This window comes from Theobroma cacao, chromosome 4 (assembly GCF_053813885.1).
Source record: "Theobroma cacao isolate CCN51 chromosome 4, ASM5381388v1, whole genome shotgun sequence".
NCBI lineage: Eukaryota > Viridiplantae > Streptophyta > Magnoliopsida > Malvales > Malvaceae > Theobroma > Theobroma cacao.
The window spans coordinates 37,183,133-37,208,590 of NC_142642.1; the positions used below are offsets into that span (position 1 = coordinate 37,183,133).

General features: G+C 36.4%; 3 protein-coding genes across 3 annotated transcripts; all 3 read right to left on the bottom strand.

Annotated features, from left to right (window-relative positions):
* Positions 1 to 209: 209 nt before the first annotated feature.
* LOC18603022 (proteasome subunit beta type-2-A) lies at positions 210 to 3,208 on the bottom strand. Its single transcript, XM_007034748.3, has 3 exons — positions 2,956 to 3,208; positions 2,739 to 2,862; positions 210 to 744 (listed from the first exon to the last, which is right to left on the bottom strand). Exons 1-3 carry the CDS (start codon positions 3,111 to 3,113, stop codon positions 412 to 414), a joined length of 615 nt encoding a protein of 204 aa, XP_007034810.1. The 5' UTR covers positions 3,114 to 3,208; the 3' UTR covers positions 210 to 411.
* Positions 3,209 to 5,882: 2,674 nt separating this feature from the next.
* PAP85 (cupin family protein) lies at positions 5,883 to 8,322 on the bottom strand. The gene is given in 6 exon segments (NM_001404992.1): positions 5,883 to 6,284; positions 6,390 to 6,720; positions 6,833 to 7,117; positions 7,218 to 7,298; positions 7,390 to 7,565; positions 7,656 to 8,322. Coding segments are annotated over 6 exon segments (1,701 nt in total). The 5' UTR covers positions 8,287 to 8,322; the 3' UTR covers positions 5,883 to 6,087.
* An 8,210-nt stretch (positions 8,323 to 16,532) lies between these two features.
* Positions 16,533 to 21,997, bottom strand: CVL1 (CVP2 like 1). Its single transcript, XM_007034752.3, has 14 exons — positions 21,367 to 21,997; positions 21,135 to 21,222; positions 20,610 to 20,678; positions 20,407 to 20,491; positions 20,203 to 20,307; positions 19,421 to 20,108; positions 19,114 to 19,307; positions 18,587 to 18,695; positions 18,318 to 18,466; positions 17,874 to 18,130; positions 17,624 to 17,698; positions 17,195 to 17,266; positions 16,901 to 17,094; positions 16,533 to 16,807 (listed from the first exon to the last, which is right to left on the bottom strand). The coding sequence occupies exons 1-10, from the start codon at positions 21,394 to 21,396 to the stop codon at positions 17,908 to 17,910; spliced, it is 1,740 nt and encodes a 579-aa protein (XP_007034814.3). The 5' UTR covers positions 21,397 to 21,997; the 3' UTR covers positions 16,533 to 16,807; positions 16,901 to 17,094; positions 17,195 to 17,266; positions 17,624 to 17,698; positions 17,874 to 17,907.
* Positions 21,998 to 25,458: the final 3,461 nt, after the last annotated feature.

The following is a 25,458-nucleotide window of genomic DNA, read 5'->3' on the forward strand; positions in this document are numbered from 1 at the left end:
TATTTGCCTTTTCACACATCTACTTGTGAACTTTGGTAAGACAGACTAAACTTTAGAGGAAAACTGGAGACGAGCCCAGACTCAAAAAAGCTCATATGCTTTCAACTTCTCTTCTCTAGTGGAACACATCTTCCTGCATTAAGATGCTAAAATGCCTAATTCAGAGCTCTTTAGTTAAATTTCAGTAAAATAACTCCCACGAGACAAGATTTGCCCATAAATGGTTTCCACTTCAAAATAAAATATCATCACATTTTCCAAACTTTTGCACTTCAGAACATCATCAATTCAAGCAACAGAGGGTGGATAACTAGTTTTTGATACTAAGTTTTCGCTGCTCAGACGTATTGTTTCCTATCAGTACATGAAAATTAAACACCCAGAATGGAAGAGAAAATCCAGGATAAATAGTCAGGCTGAAGCAACTTCAGCATCCTTGACAGATTCACGCCAGGCATACTCCCTAGCTCCATCTTTGTCGACAATCTTGATAACAAAGTTTGGTGGTGCCACAACCAGTCTTGATCTGATCTCCATTATGCATTTATCAACTAAATCAATAGCTTCTTCCACTGTCATGCCACTGTGGTAGTGCCTGTCCATCATAGCGAGAGAAAAATAGGATCCATAACCAAATGCTCCCTTATCAACCTTGTGAAGTGTAGCAATGTAGTCGATATAGTACAAAGATGGGCCTGTCTCTTTGTCATAGCCAGCAAGAAGGATGTTCACAAAGTATGGATTCTGGAAAGACCAAATCAGTTATCGTTAACAACAGAAGTAATAAGAACAAGCAGGTGAGCAGGAGAAGAAATTCGGCATTGCTATGGCACACAACAGAATTAAAAAGTGTGTGTCCCATGCATGAATGGATATATATCCTAGGTGCATTCAAAGGTACTTATAAAAGCAACAAGAATACATATATCTAGTGCAAATGCCAACTGCTTAAAACTGCAGATCAAATTTTGAATCATGTCTTATTGGATAAATTTATTGTTGTAAAAGCAGATGACTTATCTAGAGCAAGGCTCAAGAGCAAATACTTTTGCATTACCTTTTCTTCATTAATTAGTCAGTTCATTTTGGTTGTTCAAAGGCCAGAAAATTAACCTCACTGCTAAGAGTAAGAGGTATATAGAGACAACTGAAGAAAGAACTCTCTTCATTGCAAGATTCAAGGACGACAAAGACCAATAAGGAACTGAACACCAGCACGAAGCAGCTGATCAGATATAAAAGTAATTCAGACATGAAAAGGTTTTTTTTTTTTTCTCTTTTTTGGCTCAAAGACATGAAAAAGAATTACATAGGCTCAGCGTCATCATGCTAGCTGAAAAGGCAATGAAATATTTTCATGTAACCTGAAAAACCTTAACCCTTTTCTAACATGATCTTCCAAACCAAAAAAAACAAGGATTAATGCCACAAAGCTTGACAAGATGTTCCATCAGAAACCACATCCTATTTAAATTGAAGTGAGGCACCAGCGGGTCATGGATTCATGCCATACAAGTATCAACTCTACTTTCAATCTTAAATTAAGTTTATACAGTATTATAACTTTCTAGTTCTAAAGATTCTAGCATAAACAAGCGCAGGTGATTGTCTTGCAGAACACTGAAGAAATAATTGCCTAGCCTTGTTTAGTACATGTCCTTGATGCAAATGTTCTGATTACCAAGCTCGAAAACCACATCAATCATAGATAATACCAGGTTTAATTGGTTTTTTTTTTTTTCACTGAAAAATTAATATCTTTACAAAAATCTCATTCAAGAACATATAAAAATGGGAAACCACACCATTTTTACATGCTTCTAATATGTCACATAAAATCCCAAAAATGTACAGCTCAATGGACAAACAAAACTTGGGAATTAAAATGAAGAGGATAGCCACTCCAGTGATTCAGCATCCAACAACTTTAAGCATCATAAACAAATACAGTGCTCAACATTAACTGTTTAGTTCAGCAGAGAAAATGGTTTCCCAGCAAGTTCAGAACTTCCTATTGTTTAGCTAAGCACTCGATTCAACCCAACTGGTCCCGAAAAGTAGTTACCATTACCCAGGAACCTCCTAAAAAATGGCTATAGTTTTATAACATATGCAGCTCTAAATAAAAGCACGATAAGAGTTTGCCTCTTTCCACGTAAGACTTTCAACTTGATCATCATAGTTTAGCACTCATTGACAGCGCTATCTCTAGTACAATGGATTATGCAGTAAACGGAGCAAAGTGATTACCACAAATTCTGGTAAAAAAGGGGATAACATCATATTACACTACACCCACCCTTGAATACTTAAGAGCCTGGTAAAGTTTTACTCTAATCAAACCCACCAAACCATTTCGACATTGTTCTAGAAAAATGGTTTCAGGACAAGTTATCAATGTCACAGGCTGAACAGTTCTTCAAATATACATGACCGTGTGAGACATCAAGCAAAGCTAAAAAGTTTACAGCTAATATCGACTCCAACACAAAATGTCAACCTTTAACCAGTGTCAACCCTAAAATAACACTCTTGTTCCACATGGATTTATCTTCCTCTTTGCCGCTAAAAGTTTAACAAGTAAATTGAAATTGAAAAGCTTTATAGAAATTCCACAAATTTTCAACTTAACAAATATTAAGGGAAATGTAAAAGTATTTATAATTTCAAAACTAATAAAAACCTAATTAAAAGTCAAACCCTAAATTGAAACTGTATAAAAAGAATAGACTTTATACCTTCCTTAAGGCAGTGGCAAGCTCACCGCGAGTGAAATTGGCAGCGGCCGCAGTTGTCAAGGGAATACCGTTTCGAAACTGGTACAAAGCCACGTTTTTCTGTATATACTCCGTGAATTGCACTCTGATGAATTTTTTTTAAAATTTTATAAGAACGTGAAAATAAGGAAATGTATTCGTAGATTATACGGAGATTTAAAAAAAAAATAGGGGGAACCTGTCGCCGGATTCACCGCTAGCGGCGATGAGTTTGTGAGAATCGAGGATCATGATCTTGTCTTCGTTGGATTTGTGAACGAGGATGCTGTGAACCGCCGACGTGTCTGCCGCTACTATGGCGAAGCCGTTGCCTACTAGACCGAACACGCACTCCATTCTTATCTTGATCTGCTTCTGCTTTGATTTTTGAGGTTTTTCCTTTTGTTTTCTTTTTGTTTCTCTGATCTCTGCATCTAAGTAGCAGCTGTCTTGAGGAAGAAGTTGTTCTAAAGTGGAAAAATGAGGAATTTTGGGAAAAAAGTGAGGGCTATTTGGTCATTAAAAGAATTTTTGGGCTTGTTAGCTGCATAATGGGCCAAACCAGCATGGTTCGTTTGTAAGACTGTGCCCGGCCCAACCTGACCCATCGAAAGCTGTTAAGGGCCTGAGAATGCCCCTTTCTCCACCAAAAAAGAAGGTTACTTTGACCAAAAAATTCTCCTGTTTGACAATGGCGAACAAAGTAGCCGCATCGTTGGTCATGTGCCTGGTTCTTGTTGCCGCCGTCCGGTTGCCTACTGCCGCAGCCCAGGACGCATTTTCCACGACTGCGAAAAGGAATGCCAAGCTGGTGGAGGAAGCAGTACCTTCTGCGAGATGAAGTGTGACACCGATTGCTTCGACAAGAGTGTTGCAGGTAATTTAAATTTCACCTTCTTTTTATATGTTTTAACATAAGTTCCTTCATATTTGCTTATATCTATTCCTAATCCTTGAATGAATCTGTATTTGTTGCAGAAAAACTTTATAATCTCTACGCTTGAACAAGGCATACTTGGTGGATGCATGGCTGGCGCTGTCCCTGAAAAGAGAGCACCTGCAGCAGTAACAATGATGGAAGATTCGTATAAATCATCTTTTTATTATACGTAATGACCTCCCTATCTACCAAGTGATATTCTTCCTTCAATCCTTTTCCACCTCATTGTACTCTTGATTTCTGCAAGGAGTTAAAGTACATATTCATACATTTGTGTTTACATTCGAGAAAAAAAGAGTAACATTAGGAACTAAAGCACCAGGGAATTTCCCAAACGTAAACTATCTAAATAAGATTCCAAGTTTGTCTCCCTAAACTTAAAATCAACAAAGAGAAAAAATATTAGCTAGAGTTACATGCTCGTACATTTATTTCAATATTCCAGAGGTATATATTATACTTGGAAACAGTCCATTCTGATAAAGGTTTAACCTGGTGACCACTCAAATGAATGCTATGAATACAAACAATTGTTTTGCCGCGAACAGAGCTGTACGCTTTCCACGGGGAAAAAACGAAAGCTATGCGATACACATGCCCTTCATAGCTAGGTCGCAGTCTGCATTTACCCTTGGTGTCATACCCTTTGTCTGCACATAGCAGAAGCAATAATAACGCTAACAAACTAGAATTTCAGCAGGTGAAAATGTAAAACAATAAATCCAGGAGGTCTGACTCTGCTTATTATTAGAAATTTTTCTAACCAAATAAAGTTACTGCTGAAAAAAATGGAATGTTAGAAGTATAAAGAGAAAAATGAAGAATAAGAAATTGGCCATCTACAACTACAAGAAAGAATTTGGGGAGCTGTTGGAAGGAGCATGTTTCAAAGAAATCCTTGCAGCTTGTCTTGAATATCATTGTTCTGATAATTAAATTTGATAAGGAGTAAGGTTGTCAGAGGTTGAAACTTAACATGGTAGTTAAAACGAAAATGAAGTATTGAAAATGTTGGTATAGATTATGAATAAAAAAGTACAGTAATAATGATATTTTTTAAGATAGATTCATCTGGAAAGTATTACCCATTGAACCCTTTCTACCAAACAAACTGAAGAGTCATTAATGGCATTAATTTGACAGGTGTCAGTGCCCTAAAACAACTAGTCTCCAACTCAAGAAACAATTGGCACCCTTGGGAACGCATGGAGATTAAACAAATTATATAAATTTTTATTAATATTGTTGCAATCATAGGTTTTACACAAGAGTCATAGTCCTATTAAGAGGAGGACGACCAGGACATTGGGGTGGAGGTGGTGGGTTACAAGGGGCACCATGGGAGAGATAACAGACGCATTCGTCAAAGGGAATCCCTCCACCAGCAGGCCGGCAGAAGGCGGTGATCTGGCCGATGCCACGGTAGCAGGGACGGCATGTTTCAAGGCACTTATCCTTGTCAGGACAACCACCACCCCTTACAGCTAGTTGACAGTCTCCATTCACCTTTGGAACCATGTTTTTGACTGCACATAACAACAACCAAAAAGAACAACATCAACAAGGAGTAAAAAACAAAGTTGAATGCTTAGTTTTCACTGCTTTTTTTTTTTTTTGTATACAAACCTGAAATGAAAATAAGGAGTACCAGAAGGAAGTGCAAGGAAGCAGAGGGTCTGGCCATGCTCCTTTTTTTTTAACAAACTGTTAAAAGAGAAAGAGAAGTTAATATGAAATAGGCTTTTACTTTGGTGCATTTATTTATAGGCGGAGAGTTTTGGTCTTTGGCTCAAGAAATTGTCCAGGTTTGGAAAGGCCATTAATACAGCAATATTCTTTTATGGGCCCTTATATCTGTAGAATCTCTTAGCATTAAAGTCCTGCAGAGGATACATTTAAATATACAACTTTTGATTCTTTACAATTGAAAGGGCATTTTCATTTAATAATTGATTAACTTTCTCATCCAAATGAAATGATTTGCGTCTAATAGGCCTTTCATCTATTGAATTGCTGATGTAGTTGTTCATGCATTATGTATGACATCTTTGTTCAAGTGAACAAAGAAAAAGGAAATTCTAATTCATAAAGAAAGGATTACAAAAATTAAGCAATCTAAACGGGTACTTTGGCTAAACATTGTGACACTAGCCATCGAACGTTGGACAAAAGATGTTTTATAATTGGAGAACTTGTATTAGGAAAACGGAGATTCCCTGGTCTTTTATTCATTAACTTAGAAAGATAACAACTCTCATTACATTGAAAGTTTACTAGTTCAAAAACAAGGTTAGAACAAGACAAAAGCAAACTCTCTCCTCTTTACATAGGCCAACTTATTTATTGCATTACATGCCTCTGCATGTCTGATACAAAAGTGGAAGCAGCTGCTTAGAACAAGCGGGCAAAGTCCAGAATTGAGGCCAAGGGATTGCCCCTCCTTTCATCTCCACGCTGCCTCTGTTGAGAGAAAGACATGAAATACGACTCATCCGGGTTGTTGAATATATTATCTACCAATTTCGATGGTACCCCAAATGATAACTCCTTTGCCTCGCTATCCATTTGTCTGACCAAGTTCTTTTTCCCTATAGAATCAAACAAGAACCAATTGATCAATTAATAAGCGGAGGCTTTTACAGTGAATTTGATGACATTTGTGTTTTGCTTGTGATTCAGAAAAAAAGGCCTACCTGCAAGGAAAATTCTCTGGTTGTTCTGGGCGTTGAGTCCAAACGCAACTGCATTCAGGGGCTGGTCTTTGGATGCAAAGAATGTAACTGCATGGCCTGCCGGGGCTACAAAGACGTCACCAGGTGACAATGGGGCTTTGACCTGCTGGAATTCTCCAAATGTCTCCTCTTCTGACTCTTCTTCTTGTTCTCTTCTGTCTTGCCTTCCACTTTGGGATCCCTGGCTCTGTCTGGAGAGATGCGGGCAAGCCATTTGAGCGTACCCATATCCGTCCGTGACAAACACCACGAATGTAGCCTTAGAATTGTAGTGTGGCACAAATATGGCTCCCTGCAAAAGGATTCATGAGCTTATATTCATGAAGCTAATCTAGTAGTCGTATGAGTAGACAAGAGAAAAATTTTAATGAAATTATTGAAAAAAATCATTTGATTTTAAGTACCTGATTCAGTTTGAAGGCTGAAACAGCGACATCCATGTTCTGAAATTGACTGAAGTCCTCAGGACAAGCCTCAAAGAAGCGTCCGTTTTGGTTGGAGTAGACAGGCGATTGGCTCAATAGATTGATGGCAAGTCTCTCCCCGCCTCTGTGCCTTGGAGAAGTAGCTTGTTGGCTTATTGCTCTTATCTGCTCTGGTTTGGCTTTCCGGAACATACCCTGCTGCCCCTGCTGCCTCTTCTGCCCTCTCTGTTCCTCCAAGATCTCCTCCAGCTTCTCTCTTTGTGTCTAACAAACAAGATAAAAATGAATAAATAAATAAATAAGTAAAAGACAAGAGAAAGTAAAAACAAAAAATTGATTCATAGCTAGTCAAAGAACCATATACATTGAAGACGGTCTCAAGAACTTCATAGCTGAAGGCTCCGTAATATGATTCAGGTTTATTATTTCCAGCGGGGAAGAATAACTGCAGCAATTATAAGTACAGGGTCAATAGACTAACCAAGACATCAAGGTTATGTAGAAACTTCTAATAAATAAATGTTAAAGTAGAAAACCTCATATTTGCCAGGAGAATTAACAGGCAGGGCGAGCACAGCTATGGTTAGCTTCTCTTGGTTGTCTTGGCTAACCACGTAAACAGTGCTTCCTGCAGGAACGCTGACTACTGTTCCACGCTGTACATTATAGGACTCTTTGTTTTCATGAGTCACAAACGTAATTGTCCCCTTTCCTGACACAGAAATAATTTACTATGTTTTCAATCAATGGTGATTTGGTGATAAAAGCCGCAAAATTTTGTTCGAAAGGGAAGAGAATTTACCGTTTGTCACGAAGTAAATTGCCTCAGCATCACAGTGGTGCGGAAGAATAAAAGTGTTGGGATTTGCTTCGAACATGGCCAAGCGGTAATCGTTGATGCCCTTGAGTGGAGGAGAGTTCTCAGCAAACCTCTGGAGGATCTTGAAGTTGCCCTCTTCATCCCTGAATCGAGTTTGGAATGATCTTCTTTTAGGAAAATAGTAAGGATTGTTTCTTTGTTGCCCTTCTTCTTCTTCGCTCCTATTTTTTTTGTGATTATGGTAATTCTCGTGCTCGCCTCTCTCTTGTTCCTTATATTGCTCCCAGCATTTTCTCTGGCACTGCTGCTGCTCTCTCTGCCCCTGTTGTTGCTCTTGACAACGCCCTTGACATTGCTGGTATTGCCTTTGAAGCTCTTCTTCTTGCTGTCTCTGCTGCTCCTTGTACTCCCTTTCACAGCGTTGTTCACACTGCTCTTGCTCCCTTTCTTCAGTCGCTTCCGACTCGCATCGCCTCTGGCATTGCTCGTATTGCTGTCGAGGATCACGCTCATATTGTTTTCTGCCATAGGCGCTGACACCAGAACAAAGCAACGCAAAAGAAAGGAGAAGAGAGAAGATCAAAACTATGAAAGGAGACTTACTGATCACCATATTTGCTATGCTTTTGATCTGTGTTTTCTTCTTGGTGATAAGAGCAAAGAGAGGCAACGTATTTATAGAAGGCGGAGGCTAAGCTTTTGCATGCAAATCTCCATCTACGTGTAGAAGACATTGACATGCAAGGTGACGAGTGTGCAAATTAACAGGACAAATACTTTGAATCCTTTTCTTAAGATGGGGAAACTATCGAGACGCAACATCCCTTCACGTGGTACGGGCAGGGTCCGGACAAGCATTGGTACCATGAAATTGTTGGTCGGATCTGCAACTAGATGTAGCGAAGTGATGGTGCTTGGCAGCAGAGCTGCTCGATTAATTTTGTTCTTGTGCGTGAACTTAGTTGAGTTAAAGAGTGGGAATTGTGTGTGTTAAGGCGAATTAGGAATGCGTTTCATTGAGTTGGATTGGACGTAACACGAGTTAAGATTGAGTTGATAATGATCTGCACTCTGCAGAATCTACCGCTCATGTTGTACACCTGTTGGCGTGCATGGCGATGAGCTGCAAGGATATGATATGAACAAATTTTGACGTAATTTTTTTTTATTTTCCTCGATTTAAATGGAGAAAATTGTGAAAAATAATCTCTCGATAAAGTGATTTTAAAAATAACTTAAAATATAAAGGTAACTGTTTTTTTTTAATTTTGGCATAAATTGATAAAAAATGCCCTTAAATATATTTTTAGTAAATTAATCTCTCGATATTTCCCTCCCGACGTATAAAAAAATTAAAAATAAAATTATGAAAAATGGTCATGTTGATAACTCATTTCAAAATAGCTCTCAAAATAAAATTAATTGTTTTACTTATATTTAGCCATAACTAAAATAAATACTCTTAAAATTATTTCAAATAAATTAAATCATTCGTCACAATTTCTCCCATCTCTGTCTATGCTTTCAATTTCTCTCTCTTACCATACAGCTCTCTCTAATTTTATCGATTTATTTCTTCGTCATCCATCTACTGTGCTCTCAATTTCTCTCTCTCGCTTTTAGAATGCTGAATGATAGCTTTGATGCGTTTGGAATGAGTGGCTATTTAAGGAATTTGATTTTTAGATGTTTATGGATGAAACTAAATTGGTAGAAATAATCACATATGTTTGAAGTAGTTTTTAATTGAATCAATTCGGAATTTAGATACCAATAAACTCAAGAATTTGAAATTTATAAACCTAAGATTTCAAATAGATTTTTTTTCAATTTTTAGTCGAAACAGGTATTTTAAACAAAGAAAATTGTGTTTTAATTTATGAAAACATATTAAAAACACTTAAATTGGTGTCAAATAAAAAAAAAAGAAATGAAAGGAGTTGAGAGGATTTGAAGTTTTGGTTCGCAAATAACAATAAAATTTTAAGTATTAAAGTGTAACAAAACTTTTTGAACATGTAATGATAATATTTTTTCAATTTAACGTATAATAATAATAATTTTTTCAACATGACATGTAACAATAATATTTTTTTAAAGTAACAACATTTTTTAATGACATGTAACAATAACATTTTTTCAATATTACATATAACATCATGTGTACTTGAATATGAAGAGATTTTATTAAGAGTAATTTTGTTCAACTTGATTAAAAATAATTAAAACTATAAAAAAACTATTTTTGAAAACATTTTTATCTTTAAAGGTTGCTTTTTAAAATGCCCTATTAACAATAATTACTTATTCAATTCTTGCACACTTTATCCTAATTTACTACATTGACTAATATTTAACATTATCCTAACTTTTATACATAGAATTTTGATATCAAGACTTTATAAATTGCTCAAGCATGCATTTAAATTCAGGGTGAGAAATAATTAAATTAATTATTGCCACTAGATATTTTCTTCTTTCTACATATTCAATTACCAAATACATCAAATGAACATAGCTCAAAAGACTCAATTTTCAGCAATAATTCATATGAAAAAAAGAAGTGCCCTTTCAACTTGAACATGCAAAAAAATGCAAAACAAAGTGTACAAAACACCTTCAAGTCTCCCAAACTCACTACTTTTCACATCTAAATAAAATATTAAAACATATCTAAAAACAGAAAGGCACTAGTAGGATTATAACCAGGGGAAAGGGAAATACTTTTAATATAAAAAAAAACTTATCAAAATAAAATATTAAACCTTATTTAAATTATTTAAAATTTTGTTTTAGCTAAGTTTATCAATCAATCAGTTTGAATTTTTCTAATTTAATTTTTAAGTAATCATTTCCAATAAGTAACCATATAAATTTAACTTAAGAAACTTTATCCAAATCTTTTTAAAAAACAACATCAGTAAGCTATTTTTCTTAATTATTTTCCCTTGTTTTTTTTTTGTGGTAGCACTAGTTTTGAATACTTGATGAATTTGATATTTTCATTAAAGAGATGATCAAGTGGTAGGAGGAAATGATATTTCCATTAAAAAGATAATAAATTTTTTTTAAAATTAGGATATATTTACATAATCAATAAAAAAAAAAAAAATTACCCCTGCATGCAACAAGGCAGGGAAACTTCTAGCTAGTTACTGTATTAGTCACTACGTAAACCAAATCCTACTCTTACCCAGAACTGAGAATTCCATTGCCTACTTGGATAAGAACACTAATAAATAGCTGATCTCTTCTCTCTCATTTGTCTCAACATTCTCTTCAAGAGTCCATGAAGTCAAAAACCCGTAGTTTCTATATTATCCTTCTTGCCAAACACAATGTTAATTTCTTTGATCTTTTATTCCTTTTAACATTTTTTCACTAGAAATCCTAGCAACCCCATTTTCAAAGGAAAACAACCCTAAAAGTTGTTTAAGCAATGGCTTCAGACGTTTTGCTCTATCATCAAGCCAAGAAGAAAAAATGGGTCTCTTTAATCGGGTCATGCCTATATAGAATATGCAACACCGGGCAGCAGCCAGCAATGGCGGTTCCGAGAAAGGAGCATCCACGGAAGAGGATTATATTTACGTTGGGGTCACCGGAGAGAGAGATGAAGGGTTTGGGGTTTTTCTTCTTGCCTGTTCCTTGTGCAAGAAGAACACTTTGGTGTTTGAATTTCTCAAAAACCTAATTAAATTAAAAATTAAAATAGACAAGTCGTTTTAGAAATATAAAATAATATACCTGCTAAATGGGAATATGATGCTGTTTCCATTTCTTACTTCATGCTTGAGGATCAGTTTTCGATATAGAATACTTTGGATTGTTTTCAAACCCTAAATTTAAAATTCAAGGTTGTTTTCATGTTCTTCATATTCCTTAAGATTGTTTGAGTGTCTCTTGTCATCTTAATTTGTTGCTCCTTAAATATATAATTGACCTTTCCTGTGTCTTGAATTTGACTGTGTACTTTGGCACAATTTGTGGTTTATAAATTCCTTTTCTTCCCTTGCATAGTCAACCGGAGATTTCATTGAGTATCAAGGATTGGTGCAGCTTCTGATCAACCAAAGGGCATATCAGATTAGAAACAAACAAAAACAAGCCTTCAAGGGAACAGTTTTAGACAAAGTAAAAAGCAAACCACCACAGCAAAACAGCCACCAGAGGAAATAGAGAGAAGAGGACAGTCAGAGCTGAACCGACGCAGATGCTTATGTAGGAGTGAGAGCACCTCGAAGCAGACAGATAAAGTCAGACCGATACAGCATAATTGTGAAACGAGCAAAGAAACATGAACCTGCTACAATCATCAGTACTGCAGTCTTGAGCGTATTCAAATAAAGCCTGGAAGTCATGTCAAAGTCTCCAGAACAACTAAGCAGGCTCTAACAAACCCAGAAGCCATAGCCACCAACAGATCCAGAAGCAGCCAGAACAGATATAACCAGCTCAAATTAATTCAGAAACAATCAAGGGATTCCACCAATAAATTAGACTTAACAGGTTTAAACAAACCTGGAACCTGCTAACAATTCATCCCGAGGTGTGCAGAGATTAGCAATATGTGAAGAACATCTTTGAAATATTAACTCCGAACTTGGTGAGAGCGTCTTCGAGGATATATATCAGCTTCTCGAGATGTGTTTACAAAAACGTTATCCTTAATAAGAATCCATAAGCTGTCAGTATTGTTAAAGATGTGTCATTTATCTCAAGATCTTAACTTTTCATCACAAACCCAAGATAATGTTGGAAGTCGGATTCGAGGATCAATCTTTTCGTTCCTACCAATAGGCAGGAGGCGAACAATTGTATTGCGAAGTTGTATTGGATACCCAACGAACCGAAGAAAATACCAATAACATACCCATTACAGTCTCTTAACGCTCTTCCAAGACCTGCCAATCTTGACTTGCCTTTGATTGAACAAAGGCTTCAACAAAGTTAGGGGAAGTCCAATATATTTCTTTTGCTTAATCAGCTAATATATTATATTAAGCACCCAAAAATGGTAGAAAGCCAGATCATTCGCAGAGGTAGACATTACAGACGCCATATAGTGAAAACAACAAACCACCATTGCCCGCACCTGATAGGCTGGCATATAAAGACACCTTAAGCAAACCCAGATTACAGCAGACAAATAACCTGATAACATTACTTTCTGACTATGAACACCGGCTAGCTAGCGCATTAATAAGCAAGTCAACTTAACAAATCTAACTTTTTCATGGCTTCTTATGTCCGGAAATGCAAAAACTCTCGCTAAAAGTACAGCTTATAAAATTGCCAGCTGCTTTCTGTATCTGAGGCGATCAAAACAACCACAATTCTTCTATATCTTCGCTATTGTTAATTACTGAGAGAATAATATATTTGTAATTACTTAACCATAAGTGAGAAAAGTTGGGAGACTAGTAGATGAGATGTACAAATTGAAGTGAACCTTATTTCTCTGTTTTCTCTCACACTGTTGACAGGAATGCTTCATTAATTATAAGCATTTTTTCTGTATTTGTTTAAGGACCACAAAAAATTATAGAATTTTATACTGATTGCAATGAAACTTGTTTGATGCAGATATCTAGGCGCATTCTACTCTCCTGACTGCCGAGATGATCAGACTGCTTTGGACGGAATTGACACTGAGGCTTTGAAAGTGCCAATAAGAATGGTACCCTCAAAGAGGTTCTGAGGCAGAAATTTTACCCTCAAGGCAGATCAAATGCTGCTGCTGCTATGTATTTTGTTATCAGAAAAGTTTGTTGGCTTACTTCAGAGATGCAAGGCTGTTGGATTTGTGGCATTCAGCTCCTACGGTAATAGAGGAACATGGCATTTGTAATTTTCATCTTTACTCTAATTAAATTTTACTAGCACTTGAGCATTTGGCTCATTGGTTGATACATGATCCCCTGCATAGAAAGCAGGGTTCAAATTCCCCCTCTCCTAATTATAAAAAAAAAAAAGTTTTACTAGTATTGCTTTTTCAAAAGTTTCTGATATGCATAAAGACAACTACATAAGGTCAGATACACTACTTATGATCTCATGAAGGCATGCTTGCTTAAAACAGCCTTAATGTTATTGACCTCATTGTACTCTTTCAGATGCTTGCTGAGCTCATGCTGGTTGAGATTTTAGGGATTTGTGTGTGCGCATAATCATCACATGAAAAAGAGGAGAGGATTTTGGAGAGATTATAATCTTTGTAAGGTTTTGTATCAGATGAAGTAAATATATCTTACATACCTTTAAGCGAGAAGAAATTGTATGAAATAAAAGGAGCCTTGGACAAAATTTAGCAGCCTTGTCTGCTAGCCGAATAGCAGTACCTTCCCTAATAGCAGAAGAATAAGACCTATTCATTGGTATGGTCTGCATTGCAGAGACAAAAAGGAACATGCTTTTGCCAGCCATTGTTGCTTTCACTCCCCACTCACAAAAGGGTACTTCAGATTATAGCCAAAAATTCAAACCATAACATGGTCTGAGCCATGGCAGATTATATGTGTTTTAACTTCTCAACCTAGGATTAAAATATAGAGTAATCGAGTCAGCAAAACAGGACAACGAGACTAATAGCTATATACTTTAAGATTTGGAAAGCAAGAAACTGTAATCGGTTGCTTAAACACAGCAAAAGATGCAAGCTGAACAGCAATATCTTCAGAAGGAAAAGAGCCTCAAAATCATGACTTGCCAACGTAATTGTCAGATATGTAAACTGTCATGTTCTTTTCAAATATATTGTTCACCTCAGAGAAAAAGGAGGAGCAATGGACCTACTTTTTTTCAGTATGTGACTTGCAGACTTCTGATCCTTTACCATAAGCTTGAATATTATAACAATGATTTGCAGTGCACCGAACCAAAGTTTACCTCTCAGTTTAATTAAAAGACATGCTGGTTTTTCATCTTCATTGTTGCACATGAACAGTTGGGACTGCTTGATTGAGTCAGTTCATCATGCTGAACAATAAGTAATTATAAAGCTGCAGATTATTCCCTTTTATCATAAACTAATGCGACTGGGACAGAAAAGAAAATTAGAGGCTTGATTGGCAAGCGTTCACCTAGCAGGCAGCCAAGAACAATGTACATAATCAAACAGAGAAATTTACATAAGCAGATTAGACTAAAAAAATTCAAGATTCAAGAAAATGGTGTTGTGTAATGAATTACAGCAAAACCAAGAAAAGTAAAAAAGAGGACCAACCGTGTCCATTTGTGTATTATAGAAATGTCCCAATCACTCTTCCAGGGATTGTTTCTTTGGAGTGATTCCTGCCTGAAACTGGGGACCAGTCTCAAATAACAGAGGCACCAGCAAGATATCAGCTTAAGGAGTAGAAACTGGAATTTTTATGTGACAATTATAGTTATTACACGGGAACAACAAATCTGTCCCAGGAGCCTCTGAATAGATAAAAGAAAAATGGTGAGCAAAAAAGAGAAAAGGATGATGAGTCTCTCCTTTTCGTTCCCATTCCAGGCGACTTAATTTTCCATTATCTATCAGTACCTTTTAATAACTGAATCATAAAAAACGAACCTAGATTTTTCATATATCAGTCAGAATGGGACAATTGATAAGTATTTTGAACTTTGAATCATCAAGTATCTTTGTTTCAAGCTTCAATTATGTCTTTCCTAAAGAATCCATCCCTCCATTAAAGCTAGTTAATACACTTCATTTTTTCCCCCTCTTTTGCTTAAGATTTACACAGAATGATGGGGAGACAGCATATATCAGTGGCGGCTAATATGGTGTCCTCTCCAGAATACAATTTTGAGCTAACTGAAAGTCTACCATGGCCAGAGAAATAAAGGCAAAAGTTTTGCTAGTCCTTTTCCACACTAAAATATATAGGTATAACACATTCTGTGGTCTCTTTGCTTGTCTCTGGTAATTTATATATATTTTCCAAATGGTCCTAAGTCATGCACGTAGCCATCTGAATTGTACTATAAGATCCAAGCTGAGTGAGCTTCACCAAAAAGCTATAGAATTAATGCTTTCTATTGAAGAAACAGAGGCCAGAATCTGGTGGAATGATGGTAAGTTGCTTGAGTTAGACCAATGAACATCCGACCAGAAGGCAACGCTTCATTCTTGAGTGCACTGTGTCCAGCCAAAGTGATGACTAATAAGGTTCCGCTTTGGTGGCTTTGAACGTATCTTTTCTTTCTCTTGTTTTCTTACTCTTTTTTGGCCCCCTTCTTTGACCATATATCTGGAATGGGGAGCACATACATTTGCAGACCATTTGCCCCTCTTCCTTTATTTTATTCTCTCATTATGGGCTTTATGGATTTAAAGTTGGAACTTAAATCTGCTTTTGCAAAGTAAAGTACGACAATTATATAGGTTATGCCTCTATTACTAGGCATACTATTTCCATTTGATGACCGAGGCAGGAGCTTTCTCTTTTGCCCCGGGGACAATGTGAAGGCGTGCACGGTAAGAAGGCGAGTCCATGTTTTCGTACAAGTATTATTGAAGGGATTATATAAGCCATATTCCCACTTTTTCTTTTGGTAAGAAGGCCGTATTCTAATATTCCCACACTTGTTTTACTTTCTCTGCATTCCACACAGGTAAGAACAAACTAATGATCTGGTGCACGCATCAGAGGACAAAGGTGAACATAAAAAAAAAAACTCTTTCGACAGAGAAGTCTCTTAATCGTGGCTTCCATAAAACCTGCCAAGCCTGCCAAAACTGTCTGCTGCTTTTTCTGGTTTGCTACTCACACCACAGTAGAAAAAGAAAAGTAAATGGCAGTGCAGCTGCTAGATTATCAAGGAAACAACCTCTTTCCAGTAAAATCATTAGCAAAAGCAGTGGGAGAAAAGAAGCATCCTGGTTTCTATTATAACTTCTTCTTCTTTTTTTTGTTCTTCTTTCTTTTACATTTCCTCTATCACTTTGGTAATGAGTATCCATCAAACCTTTACTTCTCTTTGCATTTAAAACAAAACGTAAGTAGCCTAATGATTATATTGACCATACTTCATTGTCTTTAGCTCATCAAAAAAATTCCCTAAAACTAACAAAAGAATCATCATGAATAAAACAATCTTCAAGTACCCACTTTGGCAGTTCCTGATAGTGCAAGTTCAGCCTGCAAAACCCAAAAAAAGCTCTACCATTATCACGTAAGCTAATTTTTACTTTTAAGTAAAGAAGTAATCACCAGTTATGAAAAGTATAGTACCTAATCATTGTGAAGAATTAACAATACTCGTACGGAGCTTTGAGATGCCATAGAAGAGGGTGTTTGTTAAACAGTTAACTTAATTATGCCTTGTTCTGAGACTGGTATGTTGCAAAGTTAACAGTGTTATGATTGAGGAGGCGGAATTAGTCGATGGGTGGAGTTAGTTAACCAATCAATTACAAAATTTACACCTGATCAGGAAAACATTGACATAAGATTAGTCGAAGAGACCATAAGTAGCAAAAACAGTAGAAATAAAAAAGGTAAAGAAAAAAAGAGAGGAGGACCAACCTTTTTTGGTTAGTGGGCAACGGAATGTCTCCATCACCCTTAAGAATGAATGTCCTCAAAAGAGATTCCTACCTGCATATTGGGACCAAAATTCTACTTAAAAATTAAGAATAAGGCATTGGCTATTCTCGAGAAAAATTACAATGGGGAAAGAGAACAAAGATATCAAACATTTTCATTATATGCCAGGTACATTTTCTTTTTCAGAGCTGGGTTTCATATAGATTCACATAATCCATTAGCTAAGTGACCAAAAGCTAGAGGCCTGATTCAGTTTTTTGAAAGATACGTTGAGGGTATCTCTTCCTTGCTTAAAAGCTATTGAAGTCAATGGTTAAGCCCAAGGAGCACAAGCACAAAGGAGCCTAGACAAACTTGATGCACAAGACAGAAAAAAATGTTAAAAAAAAAAGCTCGACAGGGATTTACCTGATTGACTCAGAAAGCACATTATTGCTGATATGCAGAAGCAGGTTGAAATCTCTCCAAAAGATACTTACAGTCCTGGTTGTAAACCATAGGAATCACTTAGGAATGGGAAAAGACAAATATTTGCAAATAAGAATAGGCATTCGTACCATTCCTTCACAGAATAGTTTGACAATATTGAAACAAGACAACTAAAGCCTAAGTTTATGAACCATCAAAGAATGTGTAAACTTAGAGAGAGAGAGCATACTTTAGAATGTGGGTCATAACCATTCCCTCATCCTTCAGAAAAAATTTAGCTCTGTGTATCCATGCGCATATGGCAAAAGCTCCTCTACCTCAATCCTTGAACTAGAGTAACTCATGCTTTTCTTCAATCGGCCATGACTTGACTCAACCTCAGCCCAAAATATACCATAAACTGGTCTGTGATCTGAGAACCTAGATTCACCACGAACATAAGATAACTGGTGGAGGCCTTCTCCATACCACAATATCCGGTCACACCTTTGTAGAAAAATGTTAAATTAAGTCAGTAGTGGTTAAAATTTAAGAAAAAAAACAAACACCAAATAGGAGACAGGAGAAGGGAGACTAACTACTTTTAATAACCCAATTTTCTTTATCACACTATCATTTTGTTTTGCATCAAAGCTATAACTTTAAGAACATAAGGCAGGAAGCAAATTCTTACCAGGCAGGAGTTCGCCGTTTCTCCTTTGGGTGCATCTCATCCCCGGCATATCTGTCTGAATTAGTTGAATACTTGTATGTTGGTGGGAAGTAAATCTTTCCTTCATTCCATCCCACAAAAACACGCCCTCTTTTCTGCTCTATCCTTAACTGCCAAGAAAATAATCAATGAAAGGTTTTCTTATTAAATTTGACAGTAAAATCTTATGATGTGTATTTCAAACCTGTGAAGAAACTTACGGAGTTCTTTAACAGGACAGTAAAGCATACCTGGTCATTTTCTAACAATGCCCTCCAGTTCTGCATCTCAACAAGTGCCTTGGCAGATCGGTACGAGAGGGCAATACGGTAATTCAAATCCCCAAGCCAAATTATTCGACTGGATTATTATATAAATAGTCAGTGCATGCAAACAAAAAGCAGGTGAAGAACACAATCACCCAGAACAAGAAAATAGTAATAGTTTTTGCATATACAAGATGGATCCATTTTTATTATCAAGTTTTACAGTTAAATATGTTCATTGAAAATTAAAATTGCAGCAGTCAGGCAGGGAGATGGACAATTAAAAGAAGTTGAAGCACAATCAAATCATTTTAAGTCAAATATAAATAATCTTATAATAAACCAATTCAATTTATCATCAAATAATAAAAGAATTTATTTCTATCTGTTGTTTGAGATCTATTCTTGATCTACTTTTAAATTCCATTTTTTGTATTATGCATTTCTTAGTCATTCAAGTAATTTAAAGAAAAAAAAGAGAATAAATGAAGGTAGACTAGCAAAGGCCTTACTCATGCTGAAGGATTGTTTCAGGGGACTTCTCATCAGCTGCATTATGAACCCGTGGAAACCTCGTCTTCTTAAGAATCTCCATGACATCAGAGTTCCTTCTTAGCTCATCACCCTCCTTTTGTCCCGAAGTTAAATGACTACAGATGAAGCAAAAGCTTGTTTGATGCAACAACATACTGACAGATATAGAACCCTGACAAATCAAGCCATATAGGCTAATAATAAGTGGTTTTGATCTTGAGGGGAAGACAAGTAAATTATATGAAAAATAAAGTGAAAGACTACCATAACACAATCAAGTAATACCTTATTTCCCAGATAGCCCATCAATCCTCTGCCAACACAAGATACTTTCATGTTTTTAACATGATCTCTTAATTCACTTCTCACCCAAATTGTAAGAAATATGCCAACCATTTGCTTACTAGCCACTAAGCAGTACCTTGAATGCCCAGGCATCCTATATCCTTGTTCATTGGATGCTGATCCACCATAAGACATTGGAGAGTACAATACAGTACTTGGTGAATCTGCAATCCCATTATCATCATCTGAAGAGCCCCATCTGGAGTAATCACTAGGCCTGGAATAATCACTGGGCCTGGAGTAATCACTAGGCCTATTACCCCATCTATAACTGGAGTCATAGTCACTTGGCCTATGACCAAATATTACCCGATCACAGACGCTGTATCGCCTGTCAAGTCGTGGCTGTGAAATCGAGGGGTCATTGTCCATTCTCCAGCTGCTGGTTGTCTGAAATGATCGGCGATGAAAGAAAGATGAATTTTTCTGCCTAGATGACCCCTCAAAATCAGCATCCATCTCAACAATGGGCTGAGGAACAGGAGATGGTGTATAGCACCCCCCTCCTCCACTGGTTCCAGGAAGATTATTTAGAGTCTTTCTAATGAGAGACAACCATTTTTTGGCAGGACCATTGTCTTCTGCCCCCAAAATATTCCCAGCATTCAAAGGAACTATCTCTTGAAACCTGTAAGAAAACAAAAAGAAATTATCCTATAAGCAATGGATCTACAACAGAGTTTGGTAAGCAAGACATGAAGATCAAAACTGTCAAAACACACCCAAGGACATATATATCTGCGGGGGGTGAGGCATGGAGCCAATCTTCTAGATTCAAATTGCTAGGTGGAGATCTTCCAGCCACATTCCATGTAGCTACAAAAATGCTGCTCCAATTGAAAAGAGAAGAGCAGTTAGAACCGATACATCACAAAGGAATAAAAATAATGAAATAATATTTTATGAAATTTTAAAATAAAAGATACCTGTAATTTTGGACATCTATGATCCGAGGGTGGTCAAGATTCATTCTCCCTCGCCGGCTTTGCTCTGTATTCTTACTAAATTTTTCTGCACATCAAAGTCACATTAGAAAATTAATAATAAGAATAATAATAATAAAGTCCTAAGGACAATTTCTTTTTAGAAACAGCCAAAAAAATCCCCAAAAACTGGTGGTCTAAGGAACCTGTTTTACTCTTTTTAATCGTGCATGGCTCTCTTTCTGAGAAGCTAGTCCTGTATTCCACTTCACCTCCTAAAATTTGAAAAACAAAGAAAATCACTGTTAATACATCAGTAAGTTATATATACAAGTTATGAAACAAAGCAAAAATCTGCACCCAAAAGAAAAAGGAAACAGAACAAAAGTTCAAAACAAAAACAGAAGATGCAACGGAATATTCAATGATGCCTTGTGTTGCTGATGAGAAATTGGAAGGAGAAGGTATCTGACTGTTGAGTATAAACAGAATCCAGGAAAAGATAACCCTTCGATTAACCAAGTTATCCAAGACAAGTTGGCATGTTCTAATTGGATAGAGGGAGATTGTTCTCTTTCCTTTTCTTTTCACAACAAAATATTCTCTTTCCTTCATTTTTCACAGCAAAGAACCAGCCTTCTTCTCTGGCATGAAAGCTTGAGAACTATATCCGTATTTGACGAATACTATGCAATCATTGTGAAATCCCAGAAAAAGGCTCAAGTACCCACCTCCATAAACATGATCATCTGCTTGAAAGTCCTCAGTTTTGCTCTTGATATTGAACCATTTTCTGACCATTTTTTTGGACCATGAGAGCTACACCAAAATACAGCAAACACCCAAGAAAGGAAAACTAATCAGTTAACTTTAACAACCTCCAAATCTTTTTGTTTTTTTCCCACAAATTTAAGTACAGAAAACCAGAAACAGAGAAAGAGGAAGGAAAAAAAATAAAAAAACCTTGCTTTTCTTGGGTTTCCCATCTCTCATTGTTAGACTTCTACTTCATACAGCTCCTAATGTTACACTTTACCGTTCCCCAAACTCCCAGCTTCGGTTGTAATCACCAAAAAAACAAAAAACTGCTACCAGAACCCCATAGGCAGGACTCTCCTTCCCCAATTTCTGGGCTTAATTTTTACTAGAGTAAAAACAAGCTGAGTTCTTTGTTCCCAGATAGCTAGCTTAAAAAAAGCAAATGTATTTATCTTCGCTTGCTCAAAATAAGGTTGAAGTTGAATCAAGGAGAAGAAAACAAGAAATGGGGTTGTCCTAGTATCCTCTCTTTAGCGCTACTACGTATATGAAAGCAAAGAAGGAAGCCAAAACCCAGAAAATATGAAGCTACAACGTCTCAAGAAAAAGAGAGAGGGATGGAGAAAGAGAGAGAAATAGAGACAGCACTTTAATGCGTGGAAGTGAGATGAGAAGGGAGATTCTTGAAGTAGAACAAGACAATGCGGCAGACATAAAGAAAGAGAAAGAAAGAGAGATGAAAGTCTAGAGAGAGAAAGCTCGTAAGAGACCAAGCAGTCCCCCTCCCTTTCTTTGTTAAACAAAGAGAGCCTCGTTCTCAGTAAAACAGCAAAGTATCGAATTTGAACAGAATAAAGTGCAGCGGAGAGAGAAAGCCTCACTCACTCAGACTCCCTAATGTCTACTCCTTTTTTTTTTTGGGTTCCTGAATAGTAATTTTTATGTCTTTTTTAATTTATTTTGAAGGGGATTTAGTCTTTAGTCTTGAAAGGCTTTAGTTCCTCAAATCTCAAGGCAGTCCCAACATGATGGGGCAAGGGGGGCATAGGGGCAATGTCGTTTTATTCTATGTATTGTTTGTTGAAACGACAAGGTGAGGTTAAGGGAAAGGCTGCCCCGGTCAGCAAAGTGTTTAAGGTGTTGTAAGAGATCTAGTATGCCCCCCACTGGCAGCTGTCTTTGTACCCCCTTCCCTCCCTTCTCTAAAATCTCTTCCCAATTCTTGGTCTTCCATCAAAGTAAAAAAGCAGTTAAAGAAGGAAAAAGATAAAGAGGGATGTTGCGTAGCAGTACTACTACTGCATTTTGTTTCTGTCTCTTTCATCTCTCTCTCTCTCTCTCTCTCTTTCTCTTTGATTTGTTTTTTTGGATTTTATTCTTTTCTTGGTATGAAAACTTGGAAAAATGTATTTGTATGTATTGGTGTATTCAAAAAGGCATTCTTCTCCTATATACAGTAGCTTAGAGCTTCAGGATTCTGCAAGAACTCCAGGTTTTCCAAGATTCCCCGGAAATAATTTCTTTTTCTCAACTTTTGAAGATGTGGAGCAATGAGCATGTGCAAGAGTGGCTCTGCAGATTGATTAATTACAGAGGGTGAATGGGGAGGTGGTGTAGGGAATTTTGTTAACCAATCTGACTCTTTTTCCATTCAATCTAGGCTAGTGCCCTTGGGAACAAGGGCAACTGGCCCCAGTCTTTAGGGTGTTGTTATTGTTCTTTCTTCTTTTCGCTACCCTAGTCCATAGAAGCTATATATCAAGCTTCCTTTTCTGGCACTGGACCATGACATTGATTAATGTGATTTTTAACCTTTTTCTCTTAAATTTTGGCTGCTTGTTGAGAGGGAGCGGAGCCTCTCCTTAGGGAAAGCATGCTTAATTCAAAAGCCTCCGCCGTCCATGCTCGCCCCTCGGGCCTGCAACAATCCTTGACTAAAACCTGAAAACTATCTAAACATAAAAAGGCAGTCAAACCATGGGCTAATTGAACCTCCTCAGATTTAGAATAAATGGCTTCGCTATTTTGACTAGTCTTGGCACATACATTTCTCCATTAAAAAGAGGGGGGCTGTCAGTTAACCTTTGTCCTGTTTCTCTGCCTCATGATTGTTGGGGCCTAAGCCAATCGATTAGCATCAAAATTTCATATACTATGTTTTCAAGGGCATGTTTTTTTTTTATTGAGCAGACGGCGGAACATTCCATGTTGGGACACCATAAAAAGGGTCATCCCCAATTCACAAATGGAAAAAAATGCTTTAAAGCTTGTTCATCAGCCCTTCCACTAACCTCATAGTGAAGGCTTCTCTGGCATGATAGACCAATTGTCCCACAATTAAGGATTTGTAAGAGATTGTTTAAAGGTGTCTAGGGTCATGGTTATCTAGAATAGGAATAGCCCCAGGTGTCCCATAACCCACTGAAACTTGTTTCTAATCCCTTCTCTCCCCTGCCAAAAAAGGTAAATCACTTGGAGTTAAATAGGGCTTTATTAAGTTTTTTAGGGTTCAACTTAGTCACCTTTGATGAAGCAAGGTGGGTTTTTTTTTTTTTCTTTTTTGGATGGAAAAAAATTGACATATAACAACCTCCAAATCAAACATAAATTGTCAATTAATATGGAAAATGAAAGCAAAAGTCCCATTATCCAATTAATCACTTTTTATTTAATTTATTTAAAAACCTCGTATATCCAAAAATTATATTATATACGTAAATACGCCTAAAGGTCAACAAAACAAACACTTAGATTAAGTGAAATTAAATATTAAAACAAATACTGCTTTGATGTAACCTTTTATGTCAAACCAAATTAACACACGGCTATCAAATTATCTCAAATTTTTCGAAAAAAATAGTCAAAGGAAAAAAGAAACATATAGAATTATATCTTCAACTAGCAATGAGCCACATAGAATGCCTCTACCTCACAAATTTTTTTTCTAAACATGAATAATGAGTGGACTTCCATTTGTTTCAAATAAAGGTTATCTAATCAGCATAAATCAATTGCCTCCGTGAAATGGGATGTGATGTGTTTTGTTTTTGTTTTTTTTTTCCCCTTTTTTTCTATGAAATTTAGAACATGTTTTGGTGTTTTGCCCTGTTTTAATGTGGGTCTCTCTGGGAATCATTTGAAGCAATAAGGAGAAAAAGTAAAAGATTGAATAATACAAAGAGGCTTGTAAAGTGAAAACTTGTATCAAAGGAAAATGGGCCATGTTTTTGGTATTTGGATATCTAAAGGGCAAAGGAAGTGACCCTGCTTTTGGAAATATTCTTTTTTCTTTTCTTTTCCTTTTTTTTTTTTTTTTTTTTTTACATTGACAACTTGAGCTTGATGATCCATCTATTCCTTTCCAGATGCCAGGATGGTATCTAAGAGACCAGCTTCTTTTGGATTCAAGAAAAACATGATGAAAGAGGAAGTTGGATGCACATTTTTTCTGCCTGCCTCATTGTATGGAGGACAAAAAGGAATATTTGACTAGTATCACTTTTCTTCATTAATTTGCTTTGTTTGTGTACAAATGAATATACTAGTTAAAGATAATCATTTAACCGGATAATATTAGATACCCATATACGTATTAATTTCAATGTTTAAAACTCGGGAAAAATAAAAGAAGAAATATATTTTACAGAATTAGATAAAAAATTTTAAATCAAATTCATGAAAGTTTTTATGAATAATAAACAAGGGATTCATCACTTGAGCTTCGCTGAATGAATCTTTGTGTGATTCATGTAAAAGAAGAATGGGTCCAATTTTGTTGTGAAAGTAGGACTTGCAAACCTCTATGGCTGAACCAGGCCAAGCCCTGCCCTACATTTGCAATCAAAGATTTTGGGATCTCCATCCATTTTGCAGGCTAAGGGAGCCCCCTTCTCAGATGAGTTCCATCAATAGGGTATCTAAGGAAACACAGAATTTATGTATTCAACAAAGTCATTATTGAACAGTTCATGATTCCCCAAATAAATCTTTTGCCTGAGAAAAATAGTATGAAAAACGTTACCTCATGGAAGAGAATCTTAGTATTGTCAGTTTGACTTTAAATCAAATGCAAATAACACCTGAACCATATAAATCATTGATGGACTGCAAAACTTAAGAATCCTTGCCTCCATTGGAAACTTTGGGCACAACAAAATATGTATGATATATGAAGACAGACACAAAAATAGAAATAATTAATATATATGTAATAATAGTTCAGGTGTCTTTATGACATATGCATGGTTCTGCATATGATAGATATTTTTTTTTCCATGCTTAATTTGTCACATAAAG

Bases quoted from the DNA above. Each gene is read 5' to 3' on its own strand.
- LOC18603022 (XM_007034748.3), bottom strand. From the start codon at position 3,113: ATGGAGTGCGTGTTCGGTCTAGTAGGCAACGGCTTCGCCATAGTAGCG. The intron at 2,863-2,955 runs GTTCCCCCTATT...AAAATTCATCAG, and splicing joins AGCGGTGAATCCGGCGACAG to AGTGCAATTCACGGAGTATA. The intron at 745-2,738 runs GTATAAAGTCTA...TGGTCTTTCCAG, and splicing joins TTGCCACTGCCTTAAGGAAG to AATCCATACTTTGTGAACAT.
- CVL1 (XM_007034752.3), bottom strand. From the start codon at position 21,396: ATGAGAGATGGGAAACCCAAGAAAAGCAAG. The intron at 21,223-21,366 runs GTTTTTTTATTT...ATTTTGGTGTAG, and splicing joins GGAAACCCAAGAAAAGCAAG to CTCTCATGGTCCAAAAAAAT. The intron at 20,109-20,202 runs GTGTGTTTTGAC...GTTTTCTTACAG, and splicing joins GCAGATATATATGTCCTTGG to GTTTCAAGAGATAGTTCCTT.